At 43.4% G+C, this 26,133-nt stretch overlaps 1 protein-coding gene across 3 annotated transcripts in view; it reads right to left on the bottom strand.

The window, feature by feature from the left end:
- rictora (RPTOR independent companion of MTOR, complex 2 a) overlaps positions 1-26,133 on the bottom strand; it is a 232,197-nt gene that overhangs the window by 45,064 nt on the left and 161,000 nt on the right. For all 3 annotated transcript variants that reach the window (XM_041186007.1, XM_041186005.1, XM_041186006.1), the window contains 13 exons: positions 24,132-24,219; positions 21,077-21,167; positions 19,912-19,978; positions 18,671-18,751; positions 18,018-18,118; positions 15,281-15,446; positions 8,098-8,199; positions 7,161-7,207; positions 6,432-6,567; positions 5,421-5,620; positions 2,522-2,648; positions 1,538-1,702; positions 253-329 (listed from right to left, as the gene is read on the bottom strand). In XM_041186007.1, the coding sequence (XP_041041941.1) occupies positions 253-329; positions 1,538-1,702; positions 2,522-2,648; positions 5,421-5,620; positions 6,432-6,567; positions 7,161-7,207; positions 8,098-8,199; positions 15,281-15,446; positions 18,018-18,118; positions 18,671-18,751; positions 19,912-19,978; positions 21,077-21,167; positions 24,132-24,219 (1,448 nt within the window). The remainder of the gene's footprint in view (positions 1-252; positions 330-1,537; positions 1,703-2,521; positions 2,649-5,420; positions 5,621-6,431; positions 6,568-7,160; positions 7,208-8,097; positions 8,200-15,280; positions 15,447-18,017; positions 18,119-18,670; positions 18,752-19,911; positions 19,979-21,076; positions 21,168-24,131; positions 24,220-26,133) is intronic.

The following is a 26,133-nucleotide window of genomic DNA, read 5'->3' as shown; positions in this document are numbered from 1 at the left end:
GGGAGGAGAGAGCCAAGAGAGAGAGAGAAAATAAATGTGGATAGATGGAAGACAAGCAGGAAAACTCAAGAACTACTGTAACCCAAGAATTAAATGAGTTTAATGAGATAGGAGCAAGCTGATAACTATTTATCATTGACAGTTTGTGCCAGGCAGGCCTCAGTTTTAGTGTCTTGCTGGAAGTCAGACTGTCAGCTAGCAGAAGTTGTGGGTGTAGATGAGACCCCCAGACTACTGAAGAAAAATACTCACCGAAGGAGCAGCAGTAAGCCCTTGTCTCCAAGGTGGGCTAAAGCTGGTTTCATCTGGATCAGTGCATGCAGATTAGCCTGGAAAATTATAATTGGATCAAAACAACAGCACAGAGAAAAGAATGGAACTTGCAATCCAGCTTTGCAGCCCGGCTGGATAGGAGATCCCCACAGACAAGCTCCCAGTTTTGCAGGGTTTGAGCACAGAATTTAGGTTGACACTCAGTGAAGTTCTAAATGTGTGTTGAGATGTTAAACTGGGTCCCCATTTGCCTTTTCCGATGCTTCAGGTGAATGTTAAAGTTTGAGAGGATAATGAGGCACTGCAACAATTCTCTGCCCTTCAAACTATACCATGAGATTTTTAAATGTGCAGTGGAGCATGTAAATGGAGGCTCGGTTGAACATCTCATACAGAAAGAATCCCACCTCTGACGATGTAGCACTCCCTCAGTACTGCACTGAAGTATCATCTAGATTATAAACTGGAGGGGTACTTGAACCAATGTTTCCTGAGTTGAGATCCAACTAGCTTAGGCAAGCTGACACTGAGCTGCAAAGGGCTCTATACCTACTCCTTGCAGAGCTTGATCTCCCAACACCACAATAATACAACAGTGAAGATAGTGGGAATAGTTAGAAAAGACATCTTTTTTGCTTTCTTTTCCCTCCATGGCAAATAAAGTCACCAATTTTAAGCACTGTGCCCATACTGTATTCAAAATGACTATGCAAAGGTGAGTGATCACTGTTGTAGGTGACTGACAGCACCTGGTTTACACAGGCAGGAAGAGGCTAACTACGTACTGCTACAGACTTCAAGAAGCTAATTACCATTATTGAACCTGAGCATAAGATCAGAGCTGAAAGTAGTTTGGCCACTCCCCAGCCCCCTCCCACAAGATCATCTATATATTTGTCTTAATATTAAATCAGATGTCAAACAAACTGATGGCTCTGTTGGTAATAACAGTCTAGTGCCTTACTGACCATGACCACAGAGATCAGAAGGACCAGGAGACTTTTTCATCATTCCCATCAGTCCAAGGGCAATTATAATACCCTATGATTATCTCAGCTGAGTTTACCACATGGGAAGCAATTTGATATTAGAAAATCTTGGCCAGGATGGAGATGCAAACACTACACACTGGGGTTCTTGCAACCACAAGAAATTAAACTAATCAATCTGTTCCCCAAAACTGATGAGTAGGTTGAGAATAAAGCCACATTCCTAAGCTTTGACTGATTTAGACATTCATTCCACACTTAGGCACACAGCTCACCTTGTCCTCGCAGGCCTCATCCAGGATTTCAAGCGCCTCTGAAGAGATGGTTTTATTTTTATCATGCAGCTGTGTCACGAGTAATTCTATGCCCCAGTTGCTGAAGAACTCCACGTTGGCCCGTAGTAAAACCCGCAAATGTTTTGTTGCATACAGCCTGCAGTTCTACACAAACACAGCAGTCAGACCAACACTATGATAAGAAACAGTAACTGTCTCTGATCTAATCTAGTCTACTCCACTCAGAAATAATACAAATCAAGAATATGCTGCCCGGCAGCTGATTTCACTACAAAGGTGGTTCCATAGAGAGCAGATATTTCAGGTTTATGCCAGAGACACAGAATAAAAATGCATTGATATTTTGCAACTCATTCTCGGGATGTAGGTATCACTGGTATTTATTACCCATCACTAGTTTTTCCGAGATGGTGGGGTGGGCTACTGACTTAAACGCTGAATGTAGCAATTTGATACAAATCCGATGACTGTCTTGACCCACTTCAGAGATCAGTTTAGAGTCCACCACATTCATGTGGGGCTGAAGTCACATTAGGCCAGGCCAGATAAGGAAGCTGAGGCTGCTGCCTGACTTGCCATGGCAAAGAATTTTTCTGCATCCCACTTCACAGAGTGATCTAGCTTCTTTCAAGATCCTCTGTCAGAGTGCTAGCTGGCAATGATTGGAAGGAGGGGAGCAAAAAAATATCCTTTCCCGACATCCATAAATAAGGGTGCCAACAAGGTGTTAGGAGGAGGAAACTGAACTCAGGACAATGTAGTCCAAACTTTATTGACAATTTACAGTATAAACTGGAGCCTACAATTCCAATCATGCATGTTGTCACCCATCCAGTATTCCCTCTGCATCAGCATACATGCAAAATCTGGGACACATGATTACAAAGGTCAAGTGAATGTGAACGAAATGTTAAACAAAAGATGCACAACCCATACAAGACCACCAATTCCAATCCTACTTACATCGGTACCTGACGTAAGGATTTTGGACAAGATAACCCTGGACAAGCCATCGCGGCTGTAGTCTAAAGTGGAGACAGTTAGCTTTAGCACATGGTCATAGTTCTTCAGAGAACAGAGGCTGAGTAAACTATGAAGAGAGAGGAGAGAAATTAAACTGTGTCACCTTCAAAAGCCTGTGCAGGCACAACATTCAGCACCTCCCACACACCTCAGAATTAATTTCAAACTCCACAGCTTTTTCCACTTAATCACATACTTTACTTCAGTCCTTCTACCCAATGCTGCTGTTACATTGCCTCTATGGGGCAGTCGCTTTTGTTACCTCAGCAAAATTGATAAATTGTGTACCAGGGTCAGATTTTGTTGAAGCCTTTAAAAATGGCGAACAGGACCCGGACATTCAAGTCCCACCCCCATTTCCAGGAGCTCCCATTTTTGCCAGCAGGGGGAAGAGTGAATTACAGGTGGGGAACGAGAACTCAACAGGGCAATTTGAAATTAGTGCCGAGTTAAAACAGATCCCATTTTGGCTGCTCCAAGTCACAAATTGATAGAGGTGTAAATGCTCTTCAAGGGCAGATAAGGTCTGGAGTGCATGAACTGAAGTTATTTAAATCCCCAGCCCTTTAAACATGGGGGAAAAAACCCCACAGCTTGCAGATGTCAGGGTAAAAAAGAAAATGAGCTCATGCTTGCCATAGTGCATTGATCAACAGGTCATCTTAGTATAGCTTAGAAAAAGACATTACCGCCTGTTTCTGTAGTTTCTATAGACTTCATTGTCGACATTTCCCAAGGGCTCTAATTAGAACTGGACCCAATATGAATGCCTGGCTGACATTCAAAATCTCCAAAACTACATATCCCAGCAGAAGGGCCGAGTTCACATTTTAATTGTCAGTTTTGAGGGGCTATTAATGGATTAGCTGTCTTTGAGAGGTTACAGAATCACAATTCTTACAGTCTGTGCTAGCTTTCCTAAGGAGCAATTTAACTATTGCCACTCCCCTGCCTTCTCTATTCTTCCTTTTCAAATAACAATCCAATTCCCTCTTGAATGTATCAATTGAGCCTGCCCTCAACATAATCTCAGGGAGTGCAGTCCAGATCCCAACCACTCACTGCTTGAAATATTTCTCATGTCTCCATTGCTTCTTATGCCAATTACGTTAAATAATTACCCTCTAGTTCTTGATCCTTCCACCAAAGTGAATAGCTTTTCCCTATATATTTTGTCCAGACCCCTCATGCTTTTGAATACCTCTATCAAATCTCCTCTCAACCTTCTCTTCTCCAAGGAAAATAGTTCAAACTTCTCCAATCTGCCTGCATAACTGAAATTCCTCATCCCTGGAATCATTATCATGAATCTTCTCTACACTCTAATGCCTTAAACATCTTTCCGAAAGCGTGGTGTTCAGAACTGGACTCAATATTCCAGCTGAGTCCGAACCAATGTCTTATACATGTTTAACATAACTTTCTTGCTTTTGTACTCTTATGCCCCTATTAACAAAGCCTATGATACTGTATGTTTTATTAACCATTTGCTCAATCAGTCCTGCCATCTTCCATGAGTTATGCATATATACACCCAAGTCCCTCTACTCCTTGCATCTCTTTTAGAATTGCACCCCTTATTTTAGATCTCCTCTCTGCATTCTTCCTACCAAAATGAATTGTTTCACACTCCTGTGAATTGAATTTCAGCAAAATTGAGGAGGAGGCAAGTTCAATTGAGAGATTTAAAAGGGAATTGGATCACCATCTGAAAAGAAAAAAATGTGCAGGGGTACGGAGAGTGGCATTAGGTGAATTGCTCTTGTAGACTGCCAGCACTCACATGACAAGTCGAATGGCCTCCTTCTGTGCTGTAATCATTCTGCAATAGTTGGGCTATTGACAAAAGAATGAAACAAAGAAAAATGGAGGAAAAAAAATGAGTATTATCACTGGGCTAGTAATCCAGAGACCAAGGGTAATGCTCTGGGTACTGGTTTTGATTGTTGTAAAAACCCATCTGGCTCACTAATGTCCTTTAGGGAAGGAAATCTGCCATCCTAACTTGGCCTGGCCTACATGTGACCCCGGATCCCCAGCAATGCGGCTGACTCTTAAATGCCCTTTGTAATGGCCTAGCAAGGCGCCCAGTTGTATCATACCGCTACAGAAAATTTGACCTACACCACAACCTGCAGCAGTTCAAGAATGCAGCTCACCACTAGCTTCTCAAGGGCAATTAGGGATAAGCACTAAATGCTGGTTTAGCCAGTGATGCTCACATCCCATGAATGAACAAAAACAATTACGCATAATCCACCATACTTTCTTTTCTTTCAGAGATGTGGGCATTGCTGGCTAGGCCAGCATGTACTACCCATCCCGAATTGCCCTTGAGAAGGTGTTGATGAGCCACCTTCTTGAACTGCTACAGTCCATGTGGTGTAGGTACACCCACAGTGCTGTTAGGGAAGGAGTTCCTGGATTTTGATCCAAAGTTTGGATTTTGACACCTGTAAGGCAGAGCAGTTGCTTGCTCATCAAATACATCAGGTGTTGCTGTGGGGAGGTGGTAGGCACCAGGCACCCCTGCACAGAGATTGGCAAATTGACAGAAAATCACTTGTGCCTCTACCAGCTGGCATGACTGCCACTCTCCAACAGTAAGACATTGTCACTGAAAATTTCCCACCCAGTCAGCACTCGAAAGAGGAAAGGTAACCTAACATTTTTGGTTTGACTATTTGTGGATGTGTTTTCGGTTTAACCCTGCATTTGCTTTGAGTTTAACATTTTAGGTGTGACCCCTCCCTTATTCAGCTGTCCATATGGGATAGATTTCTGGCATTTGTGTTTTATTTATATATTAAACCTCAAATTTACACCGATCACAACTTACCACTGGAACATGTTGCATTTCTCCAAAACCTTGACCCCGTGCGGATGAGAGGAGAGGGTACCGATGATCAGAAAGTAGTGCTGGCTAAGGGTGCTGAGTAAACCATTGTTCTGCAGGCTTCGCTCGTGTTTCAGGCCAGAGGAGGGAGAGAGCCACTGCACAATGTCTTTCACCAGCTCCTCCAGGTATGTCTGACCATCCTGTCACAATTTGCAACAAATTAAAAAGGAAGATGAGTTCTCTGCCTGTCTGGAATAGTAACGTCTAGAAAGCTGCACCACTAGCCAGAGGTGAAACACTTGCTCATTCCATCATCCATTCACACCTGACTCTAATTTGGAATTTGAGAGATGAGGATTCATTCTGTAAAACGGACTGGTAACAGTCTGCATAGGGTGAACTGTTAAACGCAAGTCGGTAGAGAAGCTAAATATTCCTCCTTATCTGGGAATGCTCACAGTTTGAGAGAAAAGACCAAGATGGTTGTTCCACATGTGATTCCTCTTACTGCTAGTTTCCAGACTCTGTCTCCATCCCATTATTCCCATGTCTCTACATTTTGTTGATACTAGGGAACTATTCTTCTGTATTTTCATCTTGTCCCTTTTAATACACTATCCTTGAAATAAAAGGTCTTATACACTGTTCCTCTTTCCGTATCTTCACTGTATTAAAATCACCACCTCGAACTTCAACTCACTTTTTCTCAGGGCCTTCAAACTATGGAACTCCTCCCACTTTCCTTAAATTTTCCCCTTTCTACTACAACCTATGACTTTTAAAACCCAAATCACTAAGTACTACAACCTCAATTCATCTCATCTTCTCTGTTACTCCCTTCAATCTGAACTATTCCTCTGGGTTTCCCAATTAGCAAACAGACCCTTCTGTGTTGTAACTATTTTGTGAACACAATGCTGTTCACATCCAGAATTAGTAAGTCCAAGTTTTGGATTGTCCTGTATAAAAATTCTTTGCTGCATGGGCAGAGTAAGAAGCTGGCAAACTCACCTCATTAGACTCAAGCAGGAACTCAGTGAACTGGCAGCCCACCACAGTCAGCTGCTTTCCCATAACATGATCCAGCTCCATGTTAGCGTACAGCTTACCACTGGGCTTGTAAAAATATAGTAATCGGCGCACAAATCTAAACAAGGAGGAAAGATAGAAGCAGTGATCAATGCAAGAGAAAAACAACTGGGTGAAGAGAGACAGATACACTTCCTCTAAATTCAGTAGGTAGATTTAGGTTATAGAGTTGACTGAGGGAATTGTTACTTAGTAAAAGTTTCAAACAGCAACACAAGTTAAAAAAATTCAGATTAAGAGGGGAAGTCTGCTAGTATTCTTCATTTAAAGAGGTATTAAAGAATAGAAGAAGTTACCAGTGAGGACGTTGAAAGGTAGGGTACAAACAGGTTGAAAAAGCAATTAGATATGTTTCTAGAGTGAAGGGGTTGAGAGATATGATGAGAAGGTGGAATTGAGAGATACTGTGAGAAGTTGGGATTGAGGAACACAGTGAGAAGGTGGGAAAGTGGGTTTGAGGGCCATGGTGTAAAAGAGGTTTGACGAATATGGTGTGATGTTGGGTTGGTAGAGTTAATTCAAAGAGATTGCCTTACTGGGGATATTGGCACTTGTCCTGTTAAAAAACTTACGCCCTGTCTCTAGACAGTCAGCAGAAATGCCCAGCTCCCCAACTACCCAACGTTGGACACCAGCACAGCCCACACTAACCTGTGTAATTGTTCATCTTTGTAGTTCCGCAGGTTTATGTTTGGCCACTGCAGAAGGACGGACGCAGACAAGGTATTAATGTCAAAAAAAAAATCAGAGAAAAATACTCACTGGCACTTAGAATACAGACATGCAAGATACAGGAGAATTTTTGGGTCTCAATTATTCTTTTTATTCATTCATGGGATGTAGGCGTCACTGACGAGACCAGCATTTATTACCTAGATCTAATTGCCCATGACAAAGTGGTGGCAAGCTGCCTTCTTGAACTGCTGCAGTCCATGTGGTGTAGGTACACCCACAGTGCTGTTAGGAAGTTCCAGGGTTTTGACCCAGTGACAGTGAAGGAACGGTGATATATTTCCAAGTCAGGATGGTGAGTGGTTTCCAGGTGGTGGTGTTTCCCATGCATCTACAGCCCTTGCCCTTTTAGATGGTTTTAGTGGTTGCAAGTTTGGAAGGTGCTGTTTAAGAAGCCTTGGTGAGCTCCTACAGTGCATCTTGTAGATGGTACACATTGCGTCGGTGGTGGAGGGATGAATGTTTGTGGATGGAGTGTCAATCAAGCTGGCTGTTTTGTCCTCGATGATGTCAAGTTTCTTGAGTGTTGTTGGAGCTGCACTCATCCAAGCAAATGGGATCTTTCTGGGATCTGTCATTTCTTCCAAATAGCAATAACAGCCCTGAGTTTGGACTAGTGTCTAAATTTAATTTTGATTTTCCTTCTTCTCAAAACTATCTGCTTTTGTTGTTGCCCCCATCAAACACCCCCAGGGCAGGTACAGCACGAGGTTAAACACAGTAAACCTCCCTTTACATTCCCATCGAACACTGCCAAAGCCAGTCTAGTCCAAGTCTCCTACTGACATTTTCACAGTAATTAGCACCAAATTTAAAAAGTAATATAAAAGTCCCAGTGATTTCTTCATACTTCTACCTTAAGAATGGTCGAGATTAAGTTCCAATTCCACCTAAGGTTATCCTTGTTATTCAGTACATCACTGTCTCGCAGGTTCTGCATCATTGCCTCCTCTGTGTCCTAGAAAACAATGCAACATTGTGGAGAAGGAATGTATGCCAGACAACACATACTGATCATCAACTTAAACAGCACCTATACAGGGATAAAATAAAAAAAAACTGTCCTATTTTTACATCTAAAATAAAAACAGAAAATTCTGGCAATGTTGACAACTCCTATTGGTGGTGATGACTGAGAGTAAGCTGACAGGAAGGTTGTCAAATGTGTTGCATTTTCCTGCTTTTTGCAGAGGGGACATCTCTGGACAAATTTCCAATATTGCCAGGAAGATTTCATTTGGTAGCTGTACTAGAGCAGCTTGGGTGGAAGTGCAGATAGTTCTGGAGCACACACCTTCAGCACCAGGGCCAGGATGCTGTCAGGACCCATAGACTTTGCTGTATCTTAGCTATTTCTTGATTTTTAGAAGTTCTTTCATGGAATGTTAGTGTTGCTGGTTAAGCCAGCATTTATTGCCCATCCCTAATTGCTCTTGTTCAGAGGGCAACCACATTGTGTCACATGTAGGCCAGACCAGGTAAAGACCGCAGATTTCCTTCCCTAAAGGGCATTGTAAAAACCCATCTGGTTCACTAATCGGCAATCGATGGTCATCATCAGACTTTTAATTCCAGAAATTTATTGAATTCAAATTTTACCATCTGCCATGGTAGGATTCGAACCTGGGTCCCCAGAGTATTACCCTGGGTCTCTGGAACACTAGTCCAGTGACAATACCCTATGCCAGTGACAGTGACAATGAAGGAAGGGCCAATACAGTTCCAAGTCAGAATGGGCTGTGACTATGAGTGGTGATGTTCCCATATGTCTGCTACCCATGTCTAGTTGGCAGGGGTCACAGGTTTGGAAGGTGCTATGAAAGAAACTTGGTGAGCTGCTGCAGTACATTTTGTAGAGTACAGTCAACTGTATGTCGGTGTTGGAGAGGATGCATCTTTAAGGTGATGGATGGGGCTGTGATTCAAGCGGATTGCTTTGTCCTGGATGATGTTGAGCTTGTGTTTTTGGAGGTGGAGGATATTCCATCACACTCCTGACTTGTGTCCTGCAGATGATGGACAGGCTTTGGGTAGTCAGGAGGCAAATTACCTGCTGCAGAATTTCCAGTCTCTGGCATGTTCTTGCAACCACAGTATTTATATGGCTGGTCCAGTTAAATTTTCTGGTCAATGGTAGACCCCAGGATGTTGATAGTGGGTGATTCATTGATGGTAATGCCATTGAAGGTCAAGATGAGATGGTTAGATTATCTCGTTTGAAATGATCATTGCCTGGCCCTTGTGGCTTGAATGTCACTTGCTACGTAACAGCCCAAGTAGAATGCTGCCCAGGTCAAGGAGCAGCTGGTGTCACTGACGTGTATTCTCAAGAATGAAAGCTACATAGATAGCATGTTTCAGAAGGTGGTCATCCCGCAGCTTAAGGAAGAGCAGGCAGAGGGAGACTGGGTGGCCGCCAGATGGACAGGACAGGCAAGGCAGGTAGTGCAGCAGACCCTGAGGACATCCCAATTTCTAACAGGTACTCAGTTCTGAGTACCAATGTGGGAGAGGGATCCTCTGAAGAAAGCAAGATCAGAGCACCATGGTTGGCTCAGCTGGGCAGATAGGGAGGAGAAAAGGCAGGAGAGCTATAGTGGTAGGGGATTCTATACTTAGAGGAAGAGACATGCACTTCAGTGCTTGCAGATTGGATTCCAGGATAGTATGTTGCCTCCCTGGTGCAAGGGTCATGGATATCATTGAGTGGCTTCAGAGCATTCTGGGGGGTGAGGGTGCACAGCCAGAAGTCATGGTTCACATTGATACCAAGGATATAGACAGAGAAAGGGATGAGGTCCTGAAGGCTGAGTTCAGGGAGTGAGGAAAGGGATTAGCAAGCAGGACCTCGAAAGTAATCATCTCTGGTTTACATCCAAGGGCATGAGCTGGCGAGTAAGGCAATAAGAGAATACATCAGATGAATGTGTGTCTCGAGAGATGGTGCAGGAGGGAAAGCTTCAGATTTCTAGAACATTGGGCTCCAGTTCTGGGGAAGGTGGGATCTGCACAAGCAGGACAGCCTATACCGGAATAGGACCGAGATGAACATCCTTGCAGGGAGATTTGCTAGCGTTGTTGAGGAGAGTTTAAACTAGATTGGCAGAGGGATGGGAACCTGAGGGCAAATTCAGAGCAGGGAGCGGGGGACAGAAAATTAGTGAGTGACTTTGAAAGACAGATGAAGCAAAGTTTAAAAGGTTTACAGCACAGGAATTTGACAATGTTAAAAGGTATTTATTTAAATAAGAGTAGAATAGCAAACAAAGCCAATGAATTCAGGAGCCAGACAGACACATGGCAGCATGGTATCATTGCTATAATGGAAACTTGGCTTAAAGAGGGGCAAAAATGGCAGCTTAACACCCCTGGATACAAAGTTTTCAGGCAGGATAGAGAGGGGGCTAAAAAGGTGGGGATGTAGCATTATTGGGTAAAGAATCAATTGCAGCTGTGAGGAGGGATGATCTACTAAATGAAGCATCAAATGCTATATGGGTTGAGCTCAAAAATAAGAAGGGAGCAGCCACTCTCCTCGAGTGTCCTCCAGATCCTCAAATAGTGAGGGAGATAAAAGAGCAAATATGTGGGCAAATTTCTGAGTGCAAATACAATAGGGCAATAATAATTGGGGACTTCAACTATATGAATATCAACTGGGATACGAAGTATAATAGGCACAAGAGGGCACAAAATTTTTGAACTGCATTCAAGAGAACTTATTAGCCAGCATGTAACAAGCCCAATGAGAGGGGGCACAATTTTAGATTTAGTCTTAGCAAATTAAGCTGGGTAAGTAATGAAGTAGCAGCAGGTGACCATTTTGGAGATAGTGACCATAATACAGTTAGATTTAGCATAATTATGGAAAATGATAAAGATAGAACAGGTGTTAAAGTTTAAATTGGGGAAAGACAAATTTTACAAAGCTGAGGATGATCACAGTGTGTCCCCACAAAGAAAAAGGGCGGTACTACCAAATCTAGAACCCTCTGGTTATTCTAGACACACAAAGGTAAGATAAAGCAGAAAAAGAAAGCTTATGGCAATCACAAAAAGCTTAATACTATAGAAAGCCTAAGATGATATAGAAAATATAGGGGTGAAGTGAAAAAAAGGAAAGCAAAGAGAGGATATGAAAAAATATTGGCAGGTAAAATCACAGAAAACCCAAAGATGTTTCACCAGTCCATTAAGAGCAAGAGAATAACGAAGGTAAGAGTAGTGCCTATTAGAGATGTACATGGTAATTTGTGCGTTGACACTGAAGATGCGAGCAGGCTTCTCAATGAGTACTTTGTCTTTGTTTTTGTCTTCACTAAAAGAGGGAGGATGAAGACATTCTAGTTAAAGAGGAGTGGGAAATATTACATACAATAAGCATAGTGAGAGAGGAAGTACTGGAGTGACTGACATCCTTGAAGGTGGATAAATCACTAGCGATGGATGGATTGTATCCTAGAGAAAGTCAATAAGGAAACAGATGTTCCGAGGATCATTTTCCAATCCTCACTAGATACGGGCAAGGTACCAGAGTATTGGAGGCCTGCGAATGTTGTACCATTATTTAAAAAGGGTGTGAGGGATAGGTCAAACAATTATAGGCTGGTCAGTCTGACTTTGGTGGTGGGCAAATTATTAGAATCAGTTCTGCGACAGGATAAACTGTCACTTAGAAAGGAATAGCTTAATCAAGGATCGTCTGCATAGTTTTGTTATGGGAAGTCTCTGAAGGAGGAGGGGCATCTTAGTGGGGTGGCGAGAAAGGCATATGGGACACTTGCCTTTATCAATCATGGCATAGATTACAAAAGTAGGGAGATCATGTTGGAGTTGTATAGAACCTTGGTGAGGCCACAGCTGGAGTAGTGTGTGCAGTTCTGGTCGCCACATTAGAGGAAGGATGTGATTGCAGAGGAGATTCACCAGGATGTTGCCTGGGATGAAACATTTAAGTTATGAAGAGAGGTTGGATAGACTTGGGTTGTTTTCGTTGGAGCAGAGAAGACTGAGGGGCGACCTGATCGAGGTGTACAAGATTATGAGGGGCATGGACAGGATGGATAGGGAGCAGCTGTTCCCCTTAGTTGAAGGGTCAGTCACAAGGGGACATAAGTTCAAGGTGAGGGGCAGGAGGTTTAGGGGGGGATGAGAGTGGTGACGGTCTGGAATGCGCTGCCTGGGAGGGTGGTGGAGGCAGGTTACCTCACATCCTTTTAAAAAGTACCTGGATGGGCACTTGGCATGTCATAACATTCAAGGCTATGGGCCAAGTGCTAGTAAATGGGATTAGGTAGGTAGATCAGGTGCTTCTCATGTGTCGGTGCAGACTCGATGGGCGGAAGGGCCTCTTCTACACTCTGTGATTGTAAAGTTTATGCATTACCAACTTAATTGAATTGAGGAAGTAACAAGGAGGACTGATGAGGTTAGTTCAGTGGATGTTGTCTACATGGATTTTAGTAAGGCATTTGACAAGGGCCCACATGGCAGACTGGTCAGAAAAGCCCATAAGGTGCAGGGGAATGTGGTGAGTTGGAACCAAAATTGGCTCAGCAACAGGAAACAAAGGGTAAAGGTTGACGGATGCTTTTGTGAATGGAAGACGGTTTCCAGTGGCGTTCCACAGGGCTCAGTGTTGGGTCACTTGCGGTTTGTTGAATATATTAATGATTTGAGCTTAAATGTGGGTATCGTGATTTGGAAATTTGCAGATGACACACAAATTGGCTGCGTAGTTGATAGTGAAGAGGACAGCTGTTGTCTCCAGAATGATATCAATGGTTTGGTTGAGTGGGCAGAAAAGTGAGAGGTAATGCATTTGGGAGGACAAACAAAGCAAGGTAATACATAATAAATGGAAGGGTATTGGGATGGGTAGAGGAAGTAAGAGGCCTTGGAGTGCATATCCACAGGTCCCTGAAGGTGGCAGGACAGGTGGGTATGGTGGTAAAGAAAGCACGTGGGATGCTTTCCTTTATTGCACAAGGTATATAATAAAAAAGCATGGATGTAACGATGGAACTGTTTAAAACGCTGGTTAGACAACAGCTGGAATTTGTGTACAAAGTTCTAGTTGCCACATTGCAGGAAGGACATAATTGCTTTGAATAGAGTATAGAGGAGATTTACAAGAATATTGCCAAGGCTTGAAAATTGCAGCTATGAAGATTGGATAGGCTGGGGTTGTTTTCCTTGGAAGTTAGGGGGCTGAGGGATGACCTGAGGTGTACAAGATTAGGAGGGGTCTAGATAGAGTTTCAATAGATAGAGAGGTCAATTACTGGGGGGAAAGATTTAAGGTGATTGGTAGAAGGGTTAGAGGGGACATCAGGAAGAATATCTTCACCCAGGGGGTGGTGGGTATTTGGAATTCGCTGCCTGGTTTGGTGGTGGAGGCAGAAACATTCAACTCATTTAAAAGGTACCTAGATCTGCACCTAAAGTGCTGTAACCTGCCAGGCTACAGACCGGCTGCTAGGTCAGATTAGAATGGGCAGCTGGTTTTTATTTTTTCTTTTTCGGCTGGCTCAGATACATTGGGCTGAATGGCCTCTTTGTGCCGTAACCTTTGTATGGTATGTTTGTAGGTCTTGCTACATGTGGATAGGGACTACTTCAATATCTCAGGAGTCATGAATTGCGCTGAACACTGCACAAACATCAGTGAAGATCCCCACTTCTGACCTTGAGATGGAAGGAAAGTCATTGTTGAAGACGGTTTGGCCTAGAAATCACCCTGAGGAACACCTGCAGCGACATCCTGTAGCTGAGGTGATTGACCTCAAACAACCACGAATGTTTTTCCTTTGCACTAGTACAATTCCAACTAGCGCAGAATTATCCCCCCCGATTTCCACTGAATTTAATTTTGCCAAGGCTCCTTGATAGCACACTTGGTCAAATGTGGTTGTGATGTCAAGGGCATTCACTCTCACTATTTATGTCCATATTTAGACCAAGGTCTGGAATTGAGGGTCCCAGGTGGAACCCAAATTGACCGCCAATGAGGAGGTTGTTGGCGTTTAAGTGCTGCTTGATAGCACTGTCGACACTTCTGTGATGAGCGAGAGTAGACATGCATTGGATTTGTCCTATTTTTTGTGAGCAGGATATACCTGGGCAATTTTCCACATTGCTTGGTAGATGCCAGTGTTACAGCTGTACTGGAACAGCTTGGCTAGTGATGCAGCTAATTCTGGAGTATGTCTTCAGTACTACAGCCAGAATGTTGTCAGTGCCCCATAGCTAATATCCAGTGCCGTCATTCGTTTCTTGATTTCATGTGGAACAAACCAAATTAGCTGTAGATCGGCATCTGTTAAGCTGGGAACTTCAGGGGGAGGCCAAGAGGGGTCATCTATTCGGCACTTCTGGCTGAATTTGTTTGCAAATGCTTCAGCTGTGCCTTTTGTCACCTTCCCTGCTGGTGGGATGGGACATATCCATGGATAGTGATGAAGGAATCTGGGACATTGGCTATAAGATATGAATTGATGAGTATGACTATGTTAGGCTGTTGCTTGACTAGTCTGTAGGCCAGTTTATCAAATATTCTCATAAGTCCCCAGCTGTTGGTGAGGATGACTTCGTAGGGTTGTCCGGACAGTGTGTACTTTTGCAGGTACCAGTGCCTAGGACTATGCTGGATGGTCTCTTCAGCAGCAGTTTGAGAACTTGACGAATTTTACCTTACAGTCTGCTTATGGTGCAGAATTCAACTGTTACATGCCCTCCCACTACAATGGTGAGTAACTCTGCTACAAAGTGCCCTATATCTGACAGTGGAACATGAATATTGATTTACTTCTACACTAAACACTTGTACCCCCACCTCCCACCAAAAATGAATAATTGAGTGGTCCCCTCCCACCCTTGCTCACTTGCGCAACAGATGAAACTGAATTACATCAAAACACATACCACGCTGGACTCGAACCGCCACTCAAGATTCACAGAAAAGCTTGTGCCAGTGACCTTATTTGCATATTTCAAAAATGCTCACTGCGACAAGTTTGCAAAATGCTCTACCATTTTACCTTCAAGACAAAGATGTCTTTCTGGACACGGAGGTGGTGATCCCGCTTCTGGGTGGTGGAGCCATTTTTATGTGCAATGTGATCCAAGTACAGGCTGTAAGGTTTTGCACCACGCTTCTTCATTTCATGAAAACGCTTCAGGCAGTTCACAGCTGCACTGGCTCGTCTGTTATTAAGTCAATAAGAAAGTTAAGTCAGAGTGAAATAGTAAATTCTCCTGTTTGCAGGTGCTACTGTGATCCCTGCCTTATGCTTTATATAATGAAAATGAAACATCAAGAGAATAAACACCCAGAATCACATGACCAACAGGGAATGCGACTTCTTCTTTAGTCATCATAAACGAGCAGCCCTGTCCTTGTCCTCCTGAACTTTACTCCTACTCCCAAGCTCCAAATACACTGCTCTTCACACTCTTGCTCATGGTGTCAGCTTTTTGCCAAGAGTTTATAGAAATTGCTCGCCTTAAAAATAATAATCACTCCTGTGTATCCGTAAACAGCTTCCAGCTTCTCAGTGACTGAGGCAGATTCAATCATGGCTTTCAAAGGAGATTTGGATATGCACCTTAAGGGAAAAAATCTGCTGGGCTACAGGGAAAGGGTGGGTGGAATTGCTTGTGGAGAGCCGGCATGGCTTTTTAAAAAATTCATTCACGGGATGTGGGCTTCGCTGGCTGGGCCACCATTTATTGCCCATCCCTAGTTGCCCCTTGAGAAGGTGGTGGTGAGCTGCCTTCTTGAACCGCTGCAGTCCCTGTGGTGTAGGCGCACCCACCGTGCTGTTATTAGGGAGGGAGTTCCAGGGTTTTGACCCAGCCACAGTGAAGAAACGGCCGATATGTTTCCAAGTCAGGGTGGTGAGTGACTTGGAGGGGAACTTCCAGGTGGTGGTGTTCCCGTCCGTCTGCTGCCCTTGTCCTTCTAGATGGTAGTGGTCGTGGGTTTGGGAGGTGCTGTCTAAGGAGCCTTGGTGAGTTCCTGCAGTGCATCTTGTAGATGGTACACACTGCTGCTACTGCGCGTTGGTGGTGGAGGGAGTGAATGTTTGTGGATGTGGTGCCAATCAAGCGGGGCTGCTTTGTTCTGGACAGTGTCAAGCTTCTGAGTGTTGTGGGAGCTGCACTCATCCAGGCAAGTGGGGAGTATTCCATCACACTGTTGACTTGTGCCTTGTAGATGGTGGACAGGCTTTGGGGAATCAGGAGGTGAATTACTCATCACACGATTCCTAGCCCCTGACCTGCTCTTGTAGCCGCAGTACTTTTATGCCTAGTCCAGTTCAGTTTCTGGTCAATAGTAACTCTAAGGATGTTGATAGTGGGGGATTCAGTGGTGGTAATGTCATTGAACATCAAGGGGTGATAGTTGGATTCTCTCTTGTTGGGGATGGTCATTGCCTAACAATTGTGGTGCGAATATTACCTGCCACTTATCAGCCCAAGCCTGTATATTGTCCACGTTTTGCTGCTTTTGGACATGGACTGCTTCAGTATATGAGGAGTCACGAATGATGCTAAACATTGTGCAATCGGCAGCAAACAGTTCTGATAAATCAAAGTCTCCTTCTGTGCTGTAATCATTCTATGGTATTGTACCACCTGTGCAAGTTTCAGGTCCTGCACAAGTAGAGTACACAGCCATTAAAGGGAAGAATTCACTTGTCCGATACTGTGTGTCAGTTTCAAATTACTCAGTCTCAAGGAACTCACAAAGCCTCCTTAGACGGTACCTGCCAAACCCACGACCACTACCATCTAGAAGGACAAGGGCAGCAGACACATGGGAACACCACCACCTGAAAATTCCCCTCCCAGCCACTCACCACCCTGACTTGGAAATACATCACTGTTCCTTCACTGTCACTGGGTCAAAATCCTGGAACTCTCTCCCTAACAGCACTAAGGGTGTACCTACGCCACATGGACTGCAGTGGTTCAAGGCGGCTACTCACCACTGTCTTGTCAAGGGCAATCAGGGACAATAAATGCTGGCCCAGCCGGTGGAACCCACATCCCATGAATGAATAAAAAAAAAAATTCATCAGCACAACAGAGTGACCAGTACTAGAATGAAGGTGAGTTATGACATTGAGGATCATTATTTCTTTCCAGTATACAAGACATACACAACTGCTGTATAAATAGCTCCTATGTTGACAATGAAAGCCTTCTGTATGCATGACACTGATACCATCCAGTAAACATTCTAGTTTGTGTTTTCTTCTTTCCTGTTGAAGATGCTGAATCTTGTTGGGGTACAGCCTACTCATGCTGGCTAACCTCCATTATTTGAAACTAGCTGCAAGTAGCAATGCATCCCTATCAGCTATGGGCAATGGTGACATCAGAACAGGCCCCCATTAATTCCACGTGTAATTTCAGGCAGGTTCACTGGATAGCAGTCGCAAGCAGAAATCCTGGTTGAAAATCCACCGCCCACTACTCCAACCATGTCCCTCGGCTTCATTTAAAGCACCTGTACTTTGGGAACTGCTGATTTGTATTTTTCAGTACAAAAATGTGTAGTACATTTAACAAATAGCTCCCATCAAGAGAGCTTCTACCTGGTCTGTATCAGGACAAGGTAATGATTCGCACAGACAATGACAGTGACATAAAGGTTGCAGACGACAGGCAGTGAACAGTAACTATAGTACAAGCTTTTTTTTGCATTAATTCCCTTGAGCCCTGATGTACACACTGCGTTGCTTGACATGAATGATGAAATACACTTACAGCCGCTTTTCGTGAGAGATATCAAAGGAAGCTGCTATGTTCATGAGGGTCGGTAGACAGTGTAAGTGGTGGCTGTAGGTATACGGCAGGATAGTATTTGCCTGTAAGAGAGAAACAGATGTTTATGGCCAGCTACATCAGATCACAAGGTTATGTGAAACTTCAGTGCAGTGCTGAGATATTAAACTGAGGGTACTTCTGCCTCATTAGGATATTAAAGAATTTTATACGAAGAGATTAAGGAAGATTACCAAGTGCCCTGGCCAACATAAAACTTTCAAACAACATCGCTAAAACAGGTAAACTGCCAAGGTGCCAAACTCAGCAATCAATTGTCATTCATCTCACAGCTGTCCTATGTACCTATATAACTGTAATGATGGCGCTTCAATATAATTTATACCCATAAAGCACAGTCACATTCCTGAGATATTTCAAACCCATAAAAATCCAGGTGTTTCTACCATACTCTTAAAATGCTTTTTTAATCATTCCCTAGCAACCAGATGCTACTGTCTTTCATGGTCAGTGGGACAGTGTCAGCCTGGTTACAATACACATTACAAGACCAGGAGGGACAGTGTCAGGCTGGTTATAGGACATCAATGATAAGAATAGAGAGGCAGCTTGAGCCTAATAGCATGCCACCTTACCATGTGCAAGAGTTCGCCGAGCAGGATGGTAGCCCGCACAGACACATTATCATTGCTGCTTGTTAGCACATCAACCAGGCTCTTAAGGAAATAGAGAGGATGAATTACAATGGTGAAAAATTAAAACAAGAGTGGGCAGTTCCCTTACTGCAGCCCAGGTGAACAGTTAATTTACAAAGCTACTCCTTAATAAAACATCTCCCTCTATAGTAAAATGTCCGCTGTGCTTGGAACACGTACAATATTTAGAGAATAGCAGTAATCCAAGAGCAACACAATACTGTTGGTCATTCAGGGACATGGAGTGCACTGGGCTGAGTTGGTGCTAATTTCCCTGGTAATTAACAGTGAGCTAACATCAGGTGTCAAAAATTATAGATACAATATAAACACACCAACCCAATTTTAATGCTTTAAATAAACCACTCATTCTTGAGGCAAGCCCAAACCAGCTTTTTGATTACTTTTCAGCCTGGAACTTGCTCACAGATATCGGTTGTGCTCTATATAAACCATCCAAATTCCTTGGCTAGACTTCTGCCTGTAACTCACTCCCAGGTATTATCTTATACAAAATCTAGAATATTCAGCTGTCAGCCATGGCTCAGTTAGCAGCACTATTCCTTCAGTCAGATGGTTGTGGGTTCAAGTACCACTTCAGAGATGAGCAGAAAAATCTAGACTGACACTCCAATGCAATATTAAGATGCTATTGTATTGTTGGAGATGCCATCTCTCGGACGAGACATTAAACTGAGGCCCAGTCTTTTCTATAAGGTGGATGCAAAAGAACCCCTGCCATTATTTTGAACATCAGGGGAGTTATCCCCAATGTCCTGGCCAATATTTATCCCTCAATCAATGTCGCTAAAGCAGATTATCGGGTCATCATCATATTGCTGTTTGAGGGCGCTTATGGTGCACAAATTGGCTGTTGCATTCCCAACAATGACTACACTTTAAAAGCACTTCATTGGCTACAAAAGTGCTATATAAACACAAATCTTTCTTGTTCTTTAGATTTCAGTCTGTAACTCGCTCCCTATTCCATTATTTTGTATATAAACCATTCGTACCTGTTCATCAAATGATTACTCTCTCTCATTATTCTCTGCAATGCTGACAGGGGTGTAACAGTTATAATGTGCCTACAGAAGTTATATTATGTGCAGGAGTCTTGTGGTTTTATAACCCACATATGTAAAAGAAAATGTAAGGTTTTTGGCTACATTAACCATTACCTCCAGGAGTCCATTGTTGATGAATGCAGATAGCACAAGAGCCAAGTAATTATCCATCAGGTCAGGCCTGGAAAAGAGGATTCAGAAACACATCACTTCAGGCAAATTAAAACTATAAGCAAGACTGTCTCACCGACCAGCCTCAGGGTCACAAAAGGAGATACATGCTGTTAACATCTCATACTCATTTTACACTATGTACCACAAGCACATATTACACCATAGGAGTCTACAGGGTTACACATTTTTGGGAGTTCCATGGAAGCAAACAATACAGACTGCATCCCTCACACACATTCCACATGTCTTACAAAACACCCCTTAACGTCTTAGGGGGTCCCACACATCTTCACAAAGCATGTTCCAGGATTTCCACATACAAGTTACACAACTCTCTCTATACTATCCCATAAGGGCAGGTACAGCACGAGTTAGGCATACAGTAAAGTACCCTCCACACAGTCCCGGGTTACACATAGAGCAATGGTCCTGCTAAACTACCTCAGTAGTACATCTAAGTATACTACAGCACTCAAATTTTCCCACTTCCCGCACTAATGGGACTGCCGGTTTAATGGCAGTTTTGCTATCAAACTCATAACTGGTGTAAAACTGACATATCACCATTGCACTTATAGCTTTCAAATCCCTCAGTTTTGGCTGTAGTAAAAGTAAAATGATATTTTACAGAGTTTTTAAAAAATAATATTTAGTACACCCAAAAGGTGTTAGCGTACTTTGCTTGTGCCTCATCGCTCATAAATGGGACCATGGACTTGGTCACACTGACCACTGGTGTCAAACATTGTTAAAGATTAAATTGTAAAACTAAAGGGTTGAAATGATAGAATTCACATGAATTGGTGGGTGGGGAGAGAAGATTGTGCTGTTTCTGACAGAAACGCTGTGCTGCTTACAGTTACGGAGTTAGTTAAAGTAGAGTAATAAAAACTAGTTATAAAGAAAACACTTGTATCTATATGGCAATTTTTATCACATAGCTCCAAAATCTCATATAGAGATTGTACGGTGCTTCATACAGAATGAATTGTTTTTAAGTATGTTGACATTCTGGCAAGGTTGCCATTTTGCAACGATATAGGTTGTATTCGCTAGTCTCGGTAAAGTCCATCCAAACAATTCCATTTATCAGAGAGTCACATACCTGGATCGGGCTCGATGTGGGAGAATAGTTTTAGCTTCAGCTGCTACAAATCCATCTGAAAGACGCCAAGAGTCTTGGAATCGGCTGGGATCTGTCAGTATGAGAAGCAGGGGGAGAAAAAGAACAAAATGCAATGTAAGAAATCATGGAATAAGAAAGGGTCCGTTCAGCTCAATAAGCATGCTTCTTCCATAGCCCATGCACACTCCACTTGGGTATATAGGGCATAATTTCAAAGCTAACAGGTGACAAGAAACTTAGAAATGCAGTAAACAACTAGGATAGCAATAAACTTCATGAGGACATAGACTGATGAAATGGACAGACACATGACAGATGAAATTTAACAGAAGCATTAAGTGGCACATTTTGGGGGTAATCATGAAGATAGGCAATATAAACTAAATGGTACCATTTTAAAAGAGGGAGAAAACTGTTTGAAGGTGACAGAACAAGTTGGGAAGGCTGTTAAAAAAGCACGTGGAATCCTTGGCTTTACTATTAGAGGCACAGAGTATGAAAGCAAGAAAACTTTGATAAATAAAAACAAAGTGCTGGAAAAACTCAGCAGGTCTGGCAGCATCTGTGGAGAGTGAAACAAAGTTAACGTTTTAGAGAAGAGTCATATGGGCTCAAAACGTTACCTGTTTCTCTCTCCACTGATGCTGCCAGACCTGCTGAGTTCTTCCAGCATTTTCTGTTTTTATTTCAGATTTCCACATCCGCAGTATTTTGCTTTTAGCTTAAAAACTTTTGATAAACCTTTCTAGAGCAAGGGAGTGGGACAACTTGGATAGCTCTACCAAAGAGTCAACACAGACGTGACAGGCCAAATGGCCTCCTCCTGTGCTGTATCATTTTATGACTCCCCTCACTTCTATACAGTCTATAAACTGCAGGCTATAAAACCCATGAGATAAAAAACAAAAAAACTGCGGATGCTGGAAATCCAAAACAAAAACAGAATTACCTGGAAAAACTCAGCAGGTCTGGCAGCATCGGCGGAGAAGAAAAGAGTTGACGTTTCGAGTCCTCATGACCCTTCTCTGTCGAAGGGTCATGAGGACTCGAAACGTCAACTCTTTTCTTCTCCGCCGATGCTGCCAGACCTGCTGAGTTTTTCCAGGTAATTCTGTTTTTGTTATAAAACCCATGGTTGGCCATGGCCACCTAGTTGTTACTTCTCGATTTACCTTGCCATCTATATGTGCCAATTGTGCTGCTGTCATACACTATGGTCTTTGAACTTTCAATCCATGTTTGGCAATGTAAGCTCAGGTCTTCAAGAGTGAGTGTAGCTAATGCACACCTCCAGCAGAGGGTAGCAGCGATGAAATAAAGGATCTAACTACACAATGTGAACTTTTAGCTTCTTAGGAAGATTTCAGGAATGGAAAAGATTTGTTCCCAATTTTTATACGTTCTCTCAAGAATTTTCTCTTGCATTAAATTATTTTTGGGATTTGTTCCTTCTGTCAGAATTGTAGACAACAATACTGGGGGGACCAAAGGTCACTGGTGTAATCTTGGATAGGGAACTGAGGGGTATTTGGCATGATCTTCAGATTCAGGAGCCAATATTTCATGTTTCTTTTTAAATTACACTCCTCTTTCATTACTTTACCCCAACTTTTCAGCAGAAGTCAGTGAATAGCAACCAGAATCAGAATCCTGGCTGACAGTGCCCCTGGACAAAGAAGCAGAAAACTAGGGTCATCCTTGGTGGCATTATCATCTAGGACAAGGCAGCCCGCTTGATTGGCACCCCATCACCAAACATTCACTCCCTGCACCAACAATACACAGTGGCAGCAGTGTGTACCATCTACAAGATGCAGTGCAGGAGCTCACCAACCCTCCTTAGTAATGGTCGTGGGTTTGGAAGGTGCAGTCTATCCAGAAGGACAAGGGCAGCAGATGCATGGGAACACCATCACCTGGAAGTGCCCCTCCAAGTCACTCACTGTCCTGACTTGGAAATATATTGCCGTTCCTTCATTGTCGCTGGATCAAAATCCTGTAACTCCCTTAACAGCACTGTGGGTGTACTTACACCACATAGACTGCAACAGTTCAAGAAGGCAGCTCACTACCACCTTCTCAAGGGCAACTAGGGATGGGCAATAAACGCTGGCCCAGTCAATGAAGCCCACATCCCGTGAATGAATTTTTTAAAAATTCAGTGCGTCTGGTAACCTCACCAGCAAATAGCAATTACAGTTTCAGCACATGTTAAAATAAACTGGCTTGCTATGGTCCTCCAGCAACAGAAACATGCTACCTCTACCTGGTTTAGCCTCCATGTGATAACAGTCCCACATGTGGTTGACTCTTCATGCCTATGGGAAAGCAGGGGCAATAACTGATGCCTTAACAGTGTCACTCAGCTGCCAATAAAAAGCAAAGACTGGCCACTTTATTTTTCAACCTGAACCTCTCATCCCAAAAGACTCCCTAATTCAAACTTGTGAAATGATGACTCCTAACCTGTTCTGGAATGGGGCTATGCTTCCAAATAAACACCACCTCTGTGTGCTTCTTTAATGTCTGACTACAGCCCAAAGAGAGCTGCCAAATTCTGAACAAGAACTTGCAATTATAAAGCACCTTTAATGTAACAAAATGCCCCAAAACCCATACCAAGAAAAAAAAACATTCTAATCTCGGTGCTCACACTGTGTAGTTTACAACATATCTGCCAAATACAGAACTTGGTTATAAAGGTATCCCAAAGATGAGCAAGTTAGTGACACATTACAGCATGTACCAACAGACAGATAATCCTAAGTAGAGGTGTTCATCTTGAACAGCATGAGAAATCACAGGTTTTTAAACAGTTTTCAAAAATCTACAGCAAACCAACATGTCCTCGGGTGTGTTGTGGTCAGTTGCAGAGGCTTGGGCATTTAGCCCATCTCCAGCTGGGAAAAGCTTTCATTCCGTACAAACGGAATATAGGCAGCAAAAAAAAAAAAAGTTCACTAAGTCGCTGGCTCACAGCTGACCTAAGCACCTCACAATCCATTCAGGTACGATGATGTGAATGCTCACCCACCTACGCTGAGCAGAGCTTCAGAAAAATCCTGTGTTGTCACAGGGATAGGAAGTCGGAAGATATCGTATAGCACCTCTAGCAGACCACGCTGTCAAAGTGAGAAAGAAACTTGTCAGTGTTCGAAAGTTCATAGTCAAGAGAAGCATCTGGCAACATGACACATAGCGAGCATCTCCCCACCCCCAAACCCACCTCCTCAGCTGATGAATCAGTGCTCCTCCATATTGAACACCATTTGGAGGAAGCACTGAGGACGGTACGGATGCAGAATATACTCTGGGCGGGGGGGGGGGCTTCAGTGTCCATCGCTAACAGTGCCTCGTTAGCACCACTACTGATCGAGCTGGCCAAGACCTAATGGACATAGCTGCTAGACTAGGTGTGTGGCAGGTAGTGAGGAACCGCAAACCATACTTGACCTCATTCTCACCAAAATGCCTGCCACAGATGCACCTGTCCATAACAGTAGCGGTAGGAGTGACCACCGCACAGTCCTGGTGGAAACAAAATCCCTTCTTCACATTGAGGATACCCTCAATCATGTTGTGTGACACTTCCACCACGCTAAAAGGAACAGATTTCAAATAGATCTAGCAGCTCAAGGCTGGCAGCCACAAGGCGCTGTGGGCCATCAGCATCAGCAGAATTGGACTCAATCACAATCTATAACCTTATGGTCCAGCATATCTCCCACTCTACCATTATCACCAAGCTGGGGGATCAACCTGGCTTCAATGAAGAGTGCAAGAGTGGGGAGGTGGTAGCATAGTGGTACTGTCACTGGAAAGATTGGATAAGCTGGGGTCGGTTTACTAGGAGCAACAAAGGTTTAGAGGTGACCTGATAGAGGCATGGATAGGGTGGATAGGAAGGCACTTTTTCCATTAGCAGAGGGGTCAATAACCAGGACATAGATTTAAGGTAAGAGGTAGAAGGTTAAGAGGGGAGTTGAGGAGAAATTTTTTCACCCAGAGGGTGGTTGGAGTCTGGAACTCACTGCCTGAAAGTGTGGTTGAGTCAGAAACTCTCATAACATTTAAGTGGTATTTAGATAGCTGGAAAATGGGATTAGTCAGATCTTTGTTGACTGGCATGGGCACGATGGATCGAATGGCCTCCTTCTGTGCTGTAGACGTCTATGAGGCAGCAGACACATGGGAACACCACCAAGCTACTCACTGTCCTAACTTGGAAATATATCGCCCGCTCCACTGTCACTGGGTCAAAATCCTGGAACTCCCTCTCTAAAAGTGCTGTGGGTGTGCCTACACCTCAGACTGCAGCAGTTGAAGAAGGTAGCTCACCAATGTGTCTGCTGCAATTAAAGATGGGCAATAAATGCTGGCCTAGCCAGCACATCCCATGAATAAATTACATACCTGCAGTAGAGGCACTGATAAACCCATTTAATGTAGTCAGACAAACTTCAGGTGGCACTGTATTATCAGGAAAGTTCAGAAGGAAAAAGCCCAACAGACTAACCCTATTTTTGACAGATCAACTCACCTTCTTAACCTCAGCTACCCACATTCTCACTCCACAAACACAATCACCTCATGAACCCATTTACAGTGCCTGCTTCAATACAAACATACGAAATAGGAGAAGTAGGTCATTTGGCTCCTTGAGCCTGCTCCGACATTCCATAAGATCACGGCTGATCGGTTTTGTGTTTCGAATCCCACATTGCCGCCTACCTGAAAGCCTTTGATTCCTTTGCTTAACAAGAATCAACTTTCCACTTAAAAACATTCAATGACCCCCACCTCCACCAACTTCTGAGGCAGAGAATTCCAAAGTCGCACAACCCTTAGAGAAAAAAATTTCTCATCTCTGTCCAAAAAGGGGATCCCTATTTTGAAATCAGTGCCCCCTAGTTTTGGATTCACCCACAAGAGGAAACATCCTTTCCATATCCATCTTGTTGAGACCGTTCAGGATCGTATATACTTCAATCAAGTCACCCTCTCTCACTCTTCTAAACGCCAGCAGAAACAAACCT

The sequence above is a fragment of the Carcharodon carcharias genome, chromosome 4, assembly GCF_017639515.1.
Source record: "Carcharodon carcharias isolate sCarCar2 chromosome 4, sCarCar2.pri, whole genome shotgun sequence".
Lineage (NCBI taxonomy): Eukaryota > Metazoa > Chordata > Chondrichthyes > Lamniformes > Lamnidae > Carcharodon > Carcharodon carcharias.
The sequence above is the reverse complement of the archived record's forward strand: the minus strand, read 5'-3'. Positions and strand labels throughout refer to the sequence as shown.